Here is a 12,151-nt window from a genome sequence, read left to right on the forward strand (position 1 = left end):
CAAGATATCCCCCTGGTTGTGAACGGTACTGTTTGATGGAGTGTATTCAGATGTACCCAGATATCCCCCTGGTTGTGAACGGTACTGTTTGATGGAGTGTATTCAGATGTACCCAGATATCCCCCTGGTTGTGAACGGTACTGTTTGATGGAGTGTATTCAGATGTACCCAGATATCCCCCTGATTGTGAACGGTACTGTTTGATGGAGTGTATTCAGATGTACCCAGATATCCCCCTGGTTGTGAACGGTACTGTTTGATAGAGTGTATTCAGGAGTTCCCAGATATCGCCCTGGTTGTGAACGGTACTGTTTGATGGAGTGTATTCAGATGTACCCAGATATCCCCCTGGTTTTGAACGGTACTGTTTGATAGAGCGCATTCAGATGTACCCAGATATCCCCCTGGTTGTGAACGGTACTGTTTGAAAGAGTGTATTCAGGAGTTCCCAGATATCCCCCTGGTTGTGAACGGTACTGTTTGATAGAGCGCATCCAGGAGTACCCAGATATCCCCCTGGTTGTGAACGGTACTGTTTGATAGAGCGCATTCAGGAGTACCCAGATATCCCCCTGGTTGTGAACGGTACTGTTTGAAAGAGAGCATTCAGGAGTACCCAGATATCCCCCTGGTTGTGAACGGTACTGTTTGAAAGAGAGCATTCAGGAGTACCCAGATATCCCCCTGGTTGTGAACGGTACTGTTTGAAAGAGAGCATTCAGGAGTACCCAGATATCCCCCTGGTTGTGAACGGTACTGTTTGATAGAGCGCATTCGGGAGTACCCAGATATCCCCCTGGTTCTGAACGGTACTGTTTGATAGAGCGCATTCAGGAGTACCCAGATATCCCCCTGGTTGTGAACGGTACTGTTTGAAAGAGAGCATTCAGGAGTACCCAGATATCCCCCTGGTTGTGAACGGTACTGTTTGATAGAGCGCATTCAGGAGTACCAAGATATCCCCCTGGTTGTGAACGGTACTGTTTGATAGAGTGTATTCAGATGTACCCAGATATCCCCCTGGTTGTGAACGGTACTGTTTGATGGAGTGTATTCAGATGTACCCAGATATCCCCCTGGTTGTGAACGGTACTGTTTGATGGAGTGTATTCAGATGTACCCAGATATCCCCCTGGTTGTGAACGGTACTGTTTGATGGAGTGTATTCAGGAGTTCCCAGATATCGCCCTGGTTGTGAACGGTACTGTTTGATGGAGTGTATTCAGATGTACCCAGATATCCCCCTGGTTTTGAACGGTACTGTTTGATAGAGCGCATTCAGATGTACCCAGATATCCCCCTGGTTGTGAACGGTACTGTTTGAAAGAGCGCAGTCAGGAGTACCCAGATATCCCCCTGGTTGTGAACGGTACTGTTTGAAAGAGAGCATTCAGGAGTACCCAGATATCCCCCTGGTTGCGAACGGTACTGTTTGATAGAGCGCATTCAGGAGTACCAAGATATCCCCCTGGTTGTGAACGGTACTGTTTGATAGAGTGTATTCAGATGTACCCAGATATCCCCCTGGTTGTGAACGGTGCTGTTTGATAGAGTGTATTCAGATGTACCCAGATATCCCCCTGGTTGTGAACGGTACTGTTTGATACAGCACATTCAGGAGTTCCCAGATATCCCCCTGGTTGTGAATGGTACTGTTTGATAGAGTGTATTCAGATGTTCCCAGATATCCCCCTGGTTGTGAACGGTACTGTTTGATAGAGCGCAGTCAGGAGTACCCAGATAGCCCCCTGGTTGTGAACGGTACTGTTTGATAGAGCGCATTCAGGAGTTCCCAGATATCCCTCTGGTTGTGAACGGTACTGTTTGATAGAGCGCATTCAGATGTACCCAGATATCCCCCTGGTTGTGAACGGTACTGTTTGATGGAGTGTATTCAGATGTACCCAGATATCCCCCTGGTTGTGAACGGTGCTGTTTGATAGAGTGTATTCAGATGTACCCAGATATCCCCCTGGTTGTGAACGGTACTGTTTGATACAGCACATTCAGGAGTTCCCAGATATCCCCCTGGTTGTGAATGGTACTGTTTGATAGAGTGTATTCAGATGTACCCAGATATTCCCCTGGTTGTGAACGGTACTGTTTGATAGAGCGCATTCAGGAGTTCCCAGATATCCCCCTGGTTGTGAATGGTACTGTTTGATAGAGTGTATTCAGATGTACCCAGATATCCCCCTGGTTGTGAACGGTACTGTTTGATACAGCACATTCAGGAGTTCCCAGATATCCCCCTGGTTGTGAATGGTACTGTTTGATAGGGTGTATTCAGATGTACCCAGATATTCCCCTGGTTGTGAACGGTACTGTTTGATAGAGTGTATTCAGGAGATCCGAGATATTCCCCTGGTTGTGATTGGTACTGTTTGATGGAGTGTATTCAGATGTTCCCAGATATCCCCCTGGTTGTGAATGGTACTGTTTGATAGAGTGTATTCAGATGTACCCAGATATCCCCCTGGTTGTGAACGGTACTGTTTGATGGAGTGTATTCAGGAGTTCCCAGATATCGCCCTGGTTGTGAACGGTACTGTTTGATGGAGTGTATTCAGATGTTCCCAGATATCCCCCTGGTTGTGAACGGTACTGTTTGATAGAGCGCATTCAGGAGTACCCAGATATCCCCCTGGTTGTGAACGGTACTGTTTGATAGAGTGTATTCAGGAGATCCGAGATATTCCCCTGGTTGTGATTGGTACTGTTTGATGGAGTGTATTCAGATGTACCCAGATATCTCCCTGGTTGTGAACGGTGCTGTTTGATGGAGTGTATTCAGGAGATCCCAGATATCCCCCTGGTTGTGAACGGTACTGTTTGATGGAGTGTATTCAGATGTACCCAGATATCCCCCTGGTTGTGAACGGTGCTGTTTTATACAGCACATTCAGGAGTTCCCAGATATCCCCCTGGTTGTGAATGGTACTGTTTGATAGAGTGTATTCAGATGTACCCAGATATCCCCCTGGTTGTGAACGGTACTGTTTGATAGAGTGTATTCAGGAGATCCGAGATATTCCCCTGGTTGTGATTGGTACTGTTTGATAGAGTGTATTCAGATGTTCCCAGATATACCCCTGGTTGTGAATGGTACTGTTTGATAGAGTGTATTCAGATGTACCCAGATATCCCCCTGGTTGTGAACGGTACTGTTTGATGGAGTGTATTCAGATGTTCCCAGATATCCCCCTGGTTGTGAACGGTACTGTTTGATAGAGCGCAGTCAGGAGTACCCAGATATCCCCCTGGTTGTGAATGGTACTGTTTGATACAGCACATTCAGGAGTTCCCAGATATCCCCCTGGTTGTGAATGGTACTGTTTGATAGAGTGTATTCAGATGTACCCAGATATCCCCCTGGTTGTGAACGGTACTGTTTGATAGAGTGTATTCAGGAGATCCGAGATATTCCCCTGGTTGTGATTGGTACTGTTTGATGGAGTGTATTCAGATGTACCCAGATATCCCCCTGGTTGTGAACGGTACTGTTTGATAGAGCGCAGTCAGGAGTACCCAGATATCCCTCTGGTTGTGAACGGTACTGTTTGATAGAGCGCCAAAGGCGCGCCTAATGCAAGCCCGTCTGCGCCCGGACCATGCCTAGGGCCAGAACCTCCGCCTCTCCTAAAACACGTATATTGCACTATAATACAACAGCTCTTCGTCGTCTTAACACATCGGACCTCAATTGCTGTAAGCTAATACCAGGCAACATAAAAAAAGCTTGTGCTTGCGGCTTTTCCCTTCCGGAACCTCTGAATACCAGGGCTTTTCAGATAGTTCAGCCCCCCGGAAACAGCAAGCTTCCCCCTTCTAGTAAGAGTACCAGCTTAAAGGGAGGCCTAGTAAATGTCAGATCACTGGCCAAACATAAGTAAGAAATCTCCCAACTCATCGCCAACCATGATCTGGACTTATTGTGCCTGACAGAAACCTGGGCAGACGCAGCATCTCACCCAGACTTTGTAACCGCAACTCCGGCAGGTTACCAGGCATTTAGGGTAGATAGGCCTCTCAAACGCGGGGGAGGGGTGGCCATTATACTTAGGGACCACTTCCGGGTTAGGTTTTACCCGGCTTCCACACCCTTTTATGAGTCCTTACTCTTTTTTATCGAGTTGAACACTAAACAAACTTTCAAGGGTATTCTTCTATATCGCCCCCCCCCGGATTCAGGAGCCGCTTTATCTCTAACATAGACAGCCTCTTAGAAACCAGTTTACAAAATTATGAATTCACTATTTTAGGAGATTTCAACTTTTATCCCGAAGATAGAACCAACAGGGAGACTGAAGCATTATTGGAGACCCTGGAAGCAGTAGGTCTCAAGCAAAAAGTTCAGACCCCCACCCATGAGGCTGGCCATACGTTAGATGGCTTTTTTTCCTCTGTTAATAACCTTGCCCTACGCACTTATTAAATTTGCACTTCCTTTCATCCCCTTGGGACCGTCCGAGGCATTAAAGACCCCGGCCACAACTAAGAGAAAATGGGAGCTTATGGATAAACAATCCCTCCGCTCCCTGCTAGAAGTGTCCTGCCCCCTAATTCTAGGGCCCCCTGAAGTCTCAGCCCCGAAATATCTTAAATGGCTTAACAACGCTTTTTAACACCGTCGCCCCAATAAAGAAAACCTCAGGAAACAGGCGAAACCCCTCAGCACCCTGGTTTTCTGAAGATCTTCGGAAAGAAAAACAGCTCTGCCGGCAACTAGAAAGACGCTGGCGGGCCAACTATTGCCCTAACCAGAAAACTATCTATAAAACAGCACTATCACAATACAAAGACCACCTAATAGCCAGTAAAAAGGAGTTTTATACTAGACAAATCAAGGAAGCAAAACACTCTTCCAAGGAACTTTTCCGAGTGGTGAATATACTCACCTCGGCAAAGAGCCCAGGAATCAAGTGTGACCAAGAGTTATGTGACAACATTGCAGCAGCCTTCAAGACTAAAGTGTTGAATGTCTTGAATAACTTTCAGGATTCTACTCCTTCATCCCCGATAGACTCCATCTTTAGAGAGCATAACACCAATACGCTGCTCGCCTTCTCACGCATCTCTTCTGAGACCATAACCAGATACATCCAAGATTCTAAATCAGGATCCCCTACTGACCCCTACCCGCCAAAAATTCTTAAAGAAATCGCTGATTTGGTTAGTCCAGGTCTCACAGATATTTTCAACTCAATGTTCAGGTCCGGATCCTTTCCCTCGATTTGGAAAGATACCTCCATCTTACCATTACTAAAAAAACCCTCGCTAGAGCCAACGGACCCTAATAACTATCGTCCCATCGCCCGGCTACCTCTACCAGCCAAAATAATTGATAAAATTATGAATTCCCAATTGACCCAATTCATTAATGACAATGACCTGCTGGACTCCTCTCAGTTTGGCTTTCGCCGTGAACATAGCACGGAGACGGCCCTGATTAAAGCTACAGAAGAGATCAGGATGGCCATGGATCCACTTTTGATACAGTTGACCATTCTCTCCTGCATGAGCGGCTCGAGAGAATAGGGATCGGGGGCGCAGCATTGGCTCTGCTATCCTCCTTCCTTAAAGATAGAAGACTCACGGTTCAGAAGGATGCCTTCCGCTCAGATGCATACACCCTTCCCTGTGGAGTGCCCCAGGGCTCCTCCCTAAGCCCTTCACTTTTTAACATCTATGTCTCAGAGCTGGCCCCACTAATTACCCACTGGTTGTGAATGGTACTGTTTGATAGGGTGTATTCAGGATTCCCCAGATCACCCACTGCTGGGGAACGGTACTGTTTGATAGAGTGTATTCAGGAGTGCCCAGATATCCCCCTGGTTGTGAACTATACTGTTCGATAGAGCGCATTCAGGAGTCCTCAGATATCCCCCTCGTTGCGAACGGTACTGTTTGATAGAGTGTATTTCGGATTTCCCAGATCACTCACTGGTTGTGAACGGTACTGTTGATAGAGTGCATTCAGGAGTTTCTAGATATCCCCCTGGTTGTAAACGGCCTGTTTGATAGAGCGCAGTCAGGAGTTCCTAGACATCCCCCTGGTTGTAAACGGTACTGTTTGATAGAGCGCATTCAGGAGTTCCCAGATATCCCCCTGGTTGTGAACGGTACTGTTTGATGGAGTGTATTCAGGAGTTCCCAGATATCGCCCTGGTTGTGAACGGTGCTGTTTGATAGAGTTTATTCAGGAGTGCCCAGATATCCCCCTGGTTGTGAACGGTACTGTTTGATAGAGCGCATTCAGGAGTTCCCAGATATGTCCCTGGTTGTGAACGGTACTGTTTGATGGAGTGTATTCAGATGTACCCAGATATCCCCCTGGTTGTGAACGGTGCTGTTTGATAGAGTGTATTCAGGAGTGCCCAGATATCCCCCTGGTTGTGAACGGTACTGTTTGATAGAGCGCATTCAGGAGTACCCAGATATCCCCCTGGTTGTGAACGGTACTGTTTGATGGAGTGTATTCAGATGTACCCAGATATCCCCCTGGTTGTGAACGGTACTGTTTGATAGAGCGCATTCAGGAGTTCCCAGATATCTCCCTGGTTGTGAACGGTGCTGTTTGATAGAGTGTATTCAGGAGTACCCAGATATCCCACTGGTTGTGAACGGTGCTGTTTGATAGAGTGTATTCAGATGTACCCAGATATCCCCCTGGTTGTGAACGGTGCTGTTTGATAGAGTGTATTCAGATGTACCCAGATATCCCCCTGGTTGTGAACGGTGCTGTTTGATAGAGTGCATTCAGGAGTTCCCAGATATCGCCCTGGTTGTGAACGGTACTGTTTGATGGAGTGTATTCAGATGTACCCAGATATCCCCCTGGTTGTGAACGGTACTGTTTGATAGAGTGTATTCAGGAGATCCGAGATATTCCCCTGGTTGTGAACAGTACTGTTTGATAGAGTTTATTCTGGAGTTCCCAGATATCCCCCTGGTTGTGAACGGTACTGTTTGATAGAGCGCAGTCAGGAGTTCCTAGATATCCCCCTGGTTGTGAACGGTACTGTTTGATAGAGCGCAGTCAGGAGTTCCTAGATATCCCTCTGGTTGTGAACGGTACTGTTTGATAGCGTGTATTCAGGAGTGCCCAGATATCCCCCTGGTTGTGAACGGTACTGTTTGATAGAGCGCATTCAGGAGTACCCAGATATCCCCCTGGTTGTGAACGGTACTGTTTGATAGAGTGCATTCAGATGTACCCAGATATCCCCCTGGTTGTGAACGGTACTGTTTGATAGAGCGCAGTCAGGAGTACCCAGATATCCCCCTGGTTGTGAACGGTACTGTTTGATGGAGTGTATTCAGATGTACCCAGATATCGCCCTGGTTGTGAACGGTACTGTTTGATAGAGCGCATTCAGGAGTACCCAGATATCTCCCTGGTTGTGAACGGTGCTGTTTGATAGAGCGCATTCAGGAGTACCCAGATATCCCCCTGGTTGTGAACGGTACTGTTTGATGGAGTGTATTCAGATGTACCCAGATATCCCCCTGGTTGTGAACGGTACTGTTTGATAGAGTGTATTCAGGAGATCCGAGATATTCCCCTGGTTGTGAACAGTACTGTTTGATAGAGTTTATTCTGGAGTTCCCAGATATCCCCCTGGTTGTGAACGGTACTGTTTGATAGAGCGCAGTCAGGAGTTCCTAGATATCCCCCTGGTTGTGAACGGTACTGTTTGATAGAGCGCAGTCAGGATTTCCTAGATATCCCCCTGGTTGTGAACGGTACTGTTTGATAGAGTGTATTCAGGAGTGCCCAGATAGCCCCCTGGTTGTGAACGGTACTGTTTGATAGAGCGCATTCAGGAGTGCCCAGATATCCCCCTGGTTGTGAACGGTACTGTTTGATGGAGTGTATTCAGATGTACCCAGATATCCCCCTGGTTGTGAACGGTGCTGTTTGATAGAGTGTATTCAGGAGTGCCCAGATATCCCCCTGGTTGTGAACGGTACTGTTTGATAGAGCGCATTCAGATGTACCCAGTTATCCCCCTGGTTGTGAACGGTACTGTTTGATAGAGTGTATTCAGGAGTGCCCAGATATCCCCCTGGTTGTGAACGGTACTGTTTGATAGAGCGCATTCAGATGTACCCAGATATCCCCCTGGTTGTAAACGGTACTGTTTGATAGAGTGGATTCAGAATTCCCCAGATATCCCCCTGGTTGTGAACGGTACTGTTTGATGGAGTGTATTCAGGAGTTCCCAGATGTCCCCCAGGTTGTGAACGGTGCTGTTTGATAGAGTGTATTCAGATGTACCCAGATATCCCCCTGGTTGTGAACGGTGCTGTTTGATAGAGTGCATTCAGGAATTCCCAGATATCCCCCTGGTTGTGAACGGTACTGTTTGATAGAGCGCATTCAGGAGTGCCCAGATATCCCCCTGGTTGTGAACGGTACTGTTTGATAGAGCGCATTCAGATGTACCCAGATATCCCCCTGGTTGTGAACGGTGCTGTTTGATAGAGTGTATTCAGGAGTTCCAAGATATCTCCCTGGTCGTGAACGGTACTGTTTGATAGAGCGCATTCAGGAGTACCCAGATATCCCCCTGGTTGTGAACGGTACTGTTTGATAGAGTGCATTCAGATGTACCCAGATATCCCCCTGGTTGTGAACGGTATTGTTTGATGGAGTGTTTTCAGATGTACCCAGATATCCCCCTGGTTTTGAACGGTACTGTTTGATAGAGCGCATTCAGATGTACCCAGATATCCCCCTGGTTGTGAACGGTACTGTTTGAAAGAGCGCAGTCAGGAGTACCCAGATATCCCCCTGGTTGTGAACGGTACTGTTTGAAAGAGAGCATTCGGGAGTACCCAGATATCCCCCTGGTTCTGAACGGTACTGTTTGATAGAGCGCATTCAGGAGTACCCAGATATCCCCCTGGTTGTGAACGGTACTGTTTGAAAGAGAGCATTCAGGATACCCAGATATCCCCCTGGTTGTGAACGGTACTGTTTGATAGAGCGCATTCAGGAGTACCAAGATATCCCCCTGGTTGTGAACGGTACTGTTTGATAGAGTGTATTCAGATGTACCCAGATATCCCCCTGGTTGTGAACGGTACTGTTTGATGGAGTGTATTCAGATGTACCCAGATATCCCCCTGGTTGTGAACGGTACTGTTTGATGGAGTGTATTCAGATGTACCCAGATATCCCCCTGGTTGTGAACGGTACTGTTTGATGGAGTGTATTCAGATGTAGCCAGATATCCCCCTGGTTGTGAACGGTACTGTTTGATAGAGTGTATTCAGGAGTTCCCAGATATCGCCCTGGTTGTGAACGGTACTGTTTGATGGAGTGTATTCAGATGTACCCAGATATCCCCCTGGTTTTGAACGGTACTGTTTGATAGAGCGCATTCAGATGTACCCAGATATCCCCCTGGTTGTGAACGGTACTGTTTGAAAGAGCGCAGTCAGGAGTACCCAGATATCCCCCTGGTTGTGAACGGTACTGTTTGAAAGAGAGCATTCGGGAGTACCCAGATATCCCCCTGGTTCTGAACGGTACTGTTTGATAGAGCGCATTCAGGAGTACCCAGATATCCCCCTGGTTGTGAACGGTACTGTTTGAAAGAGAGCATTCAGGAGTACCCAGATATCCCCCTGGTTGCGAACGGTACTGTTTGATAGAGCGCATTCAGGAGTACCAAGATATCCCCCTGGTTGTGAACGGTACTGTTTGATAGAGTGTATTCAGATGTACCCAGATATCCCCCTGGTTGTGAACGGTACTGTTTGATAGAGCGCATTCAGGAGTACCCAGATAACCCCCTGGTTGTGAACGGTACTGTTTGATAGAGTGTATTCAGATGTACCCAGATATCCCCCTGGTTGTGAACGGTACTGTTTGATAGAGTGTATTCAGGAGATCCGAGATATTCCCCTGGTTGTGAACGGTACTGTTTGAAAGAGCGCATTCAGGAGATCCCAGATATCCCCCTGGTTGTGAACGGTACTGTTTGATAGAGCGCATTCAGGAGTACCAAGATATCCCCCTGGTTGTGAACGGTACTGTTTGATGGAGTGTATTCAGATGTACCCAGATATCCCCCTGGTTGTGAACGGTACTGTTTGATGGAGTGTATTCAGATGTACCCAGATATCCCCCTGGTTGTGAACGGTACTGTTTGATGGAGTGTATTCAGATGTACCCAGATATCCCCCTGGTTGTGAACGGTACTGTTTGATGGAGTGTATTCAGATGTACCCAGATATCCCCCTGGTTGTGAACGGTACTGTTTGATAGAGTGTATTCAGGAGTTCCCAGATATCGCCCTGGTTGTGAACGGTACTGTTTGATGGAGTGTATTCAGATGTACCCAGATATCCCCCTGGTTTTGAACGGTACTGTTTGATAGAGCGCATTCAGATGTACCCAGATATCCCCCTGGTTGTGAACGGTACTGTTTGAAAGAGCGCAGTCAGGAGTACCCAGATATCCCCCTGGTTCTGAACGGTACTGTTTGATAGAGCGCATTCAGGAGTTCCCAGATATCTCCCTGGTTGTGAACGGTACTGTTTGAAAGAGAGCATTCAGGAGTTCCCAGATATCCCCCTGGTTGTGAACGGTACTGTTTGATAGAGTGTATTCAGGAGTACCCAGATATCCCCCTGGTTGTGAACGGTACTGTTTGATAGAGTGTATTCAGGAGTACCCAGATATCCCCCTGGTTGTGAACGGTACTGTTTGATAGAGTGTATTCAGATGTACCTAGATATCCCCCTGGTTGTGAACGGTACTGTTTGATGGAGTGTATTCAGATGTACCCAGATATCCCCCTGGTTGTGAACGGTACTGTTTGATGGAGTGTATTCAGATGTACCCAGATATCCCCCTGGTTGTGAACGGTACTGTTTGATGGAGTGTATTCAGATGTACCCAGATATCCCCCTGGTTGTGAACGGTACTGTTTGATGGAGTGTATTCAGATGTACCCAGATATCCCCCTGGTTTTGAACGGTACTGTTTGATAGAGCGCATTCAGATGTACCCAGATATCCCCCTGGTTGTGAACGGTACTGTTTGAAAGAGTGTATTCAGGAGTTCCCAGATATCCCCCTGGTTGTGAACGGTACTGTTTGATAGAGCGCATCCAGGAGTACCCAGATATCCCCCTGGTTGTGAACGGTACTGTTTGATAGAGCGCATTCAGGAGTACCCAGATATCCCCCTGGTTGTGAACGGTACTGTTTGAAAGAGAGCATTCAGGAGTACCCAGATATCCCCCTGGTTGTGAACGGTACTGTTTGAAAGAGAGCATTCAGGAGTACCCAGATATCCCCCTGGTTGTGAACGGTACTGTTTGAAAGAGAGCATTCAGGAGTACCCAGATATCCCCCTGGTTGTGAACGGTACTGTTTGATAGAGCGCATTCGGGAGTACCCAGATATCCCCCTGGTTCTGAACGGTACTGTTTGATAGAGCGCATTCAGGAGTACCCAGATATCCCCCTGGTTGTGAACGGTACTGTTTGAAAGAGAGCATTCAGGAGTACCCAGATATCCCCCTGGTTGTGAACGGTACTGTTTGATAGAGCGCATTCAGGAGTACCAAGATATCCCCCTGGTTGTGAACGGTACTGTTTGATAGAGTGTATTCAGATGTACCCAGATATCCCCCTGGTTGTGAACGGTACTGTTTGATGGAGTGTATTCAGATGTACCCAGATATCCCCCTGGTTGTGAACGGTACTGTTTGATGGAGTGTATTCAGATGTACCCAGATATCCCCCTGGTTGTGAACGGTACTGTTTGATGGAGTGTATTCAGATGTACCCAGATATCCCCCTGGTTGTGAACGGTACTGTTTGATAGAGTGTATTCAGGAGTTCCCAGATATCGCCTTGGTTGTGAACGGTACTGTTTGATGGAGTGTATTCAGATGTACCCAGATATCCCCCTGGTTTTGAACGGTACTGTTTGATAGAGCGCATTCAGATGTACCCAGATATCCCCCTGGTTGTGAACGGTACTGTTTGAAAGAGCGCAGTCAGGAGTACCCAGATATCCCCCTGGTTGTGAACGGTACTGTTTGAAAGAGAGCATTCAGGAGTACCCAGATATCCCCCTGGTTGCGAACGGTACTGTTTGATAGAGCGCATTCAGGAGTACCAAGATA

The 12,151-nt window shown here is 47.3% G+C and overlaps 1 protein-coding gene across 1 annotated transcript in view; it reads left to right on the forward strand.

Moving 5' to 3' along the window:
* LOC144819163 (uncharacterized) overlaps window positions 1-12,151 on the forward strand; it is a 517,380-nt gene that overhangs the window by 51,694 nt on the left and 453,535 nt on the right. The window contains exon 3 of the mRNA XM_078677135.1: window positions 4,570-5,172. Within this exon, the coding sequence (XP_078533261.1) occupies window positions 4,570-5,172 (603 nt within the window). The remainder of the gene's footprint in view (window positions 1-4,569; window positions 5,173-12,151) is intronic.

Source organism: Lissotriton helveticus, chromosome 2_1 (assembly GCF_964261635.1).
Source record: "Lissotriton helveticus chromosome 2_1, aLisHel1.1, whole genome shotgun sequence".
In the NCBI taxonomy this organism is placed as follows: Eukaryota; Metazoa; Chordata; class Amphibia; order Caudata; family Salamandridae; genus Lissotriton; species Lissotriton helveticus.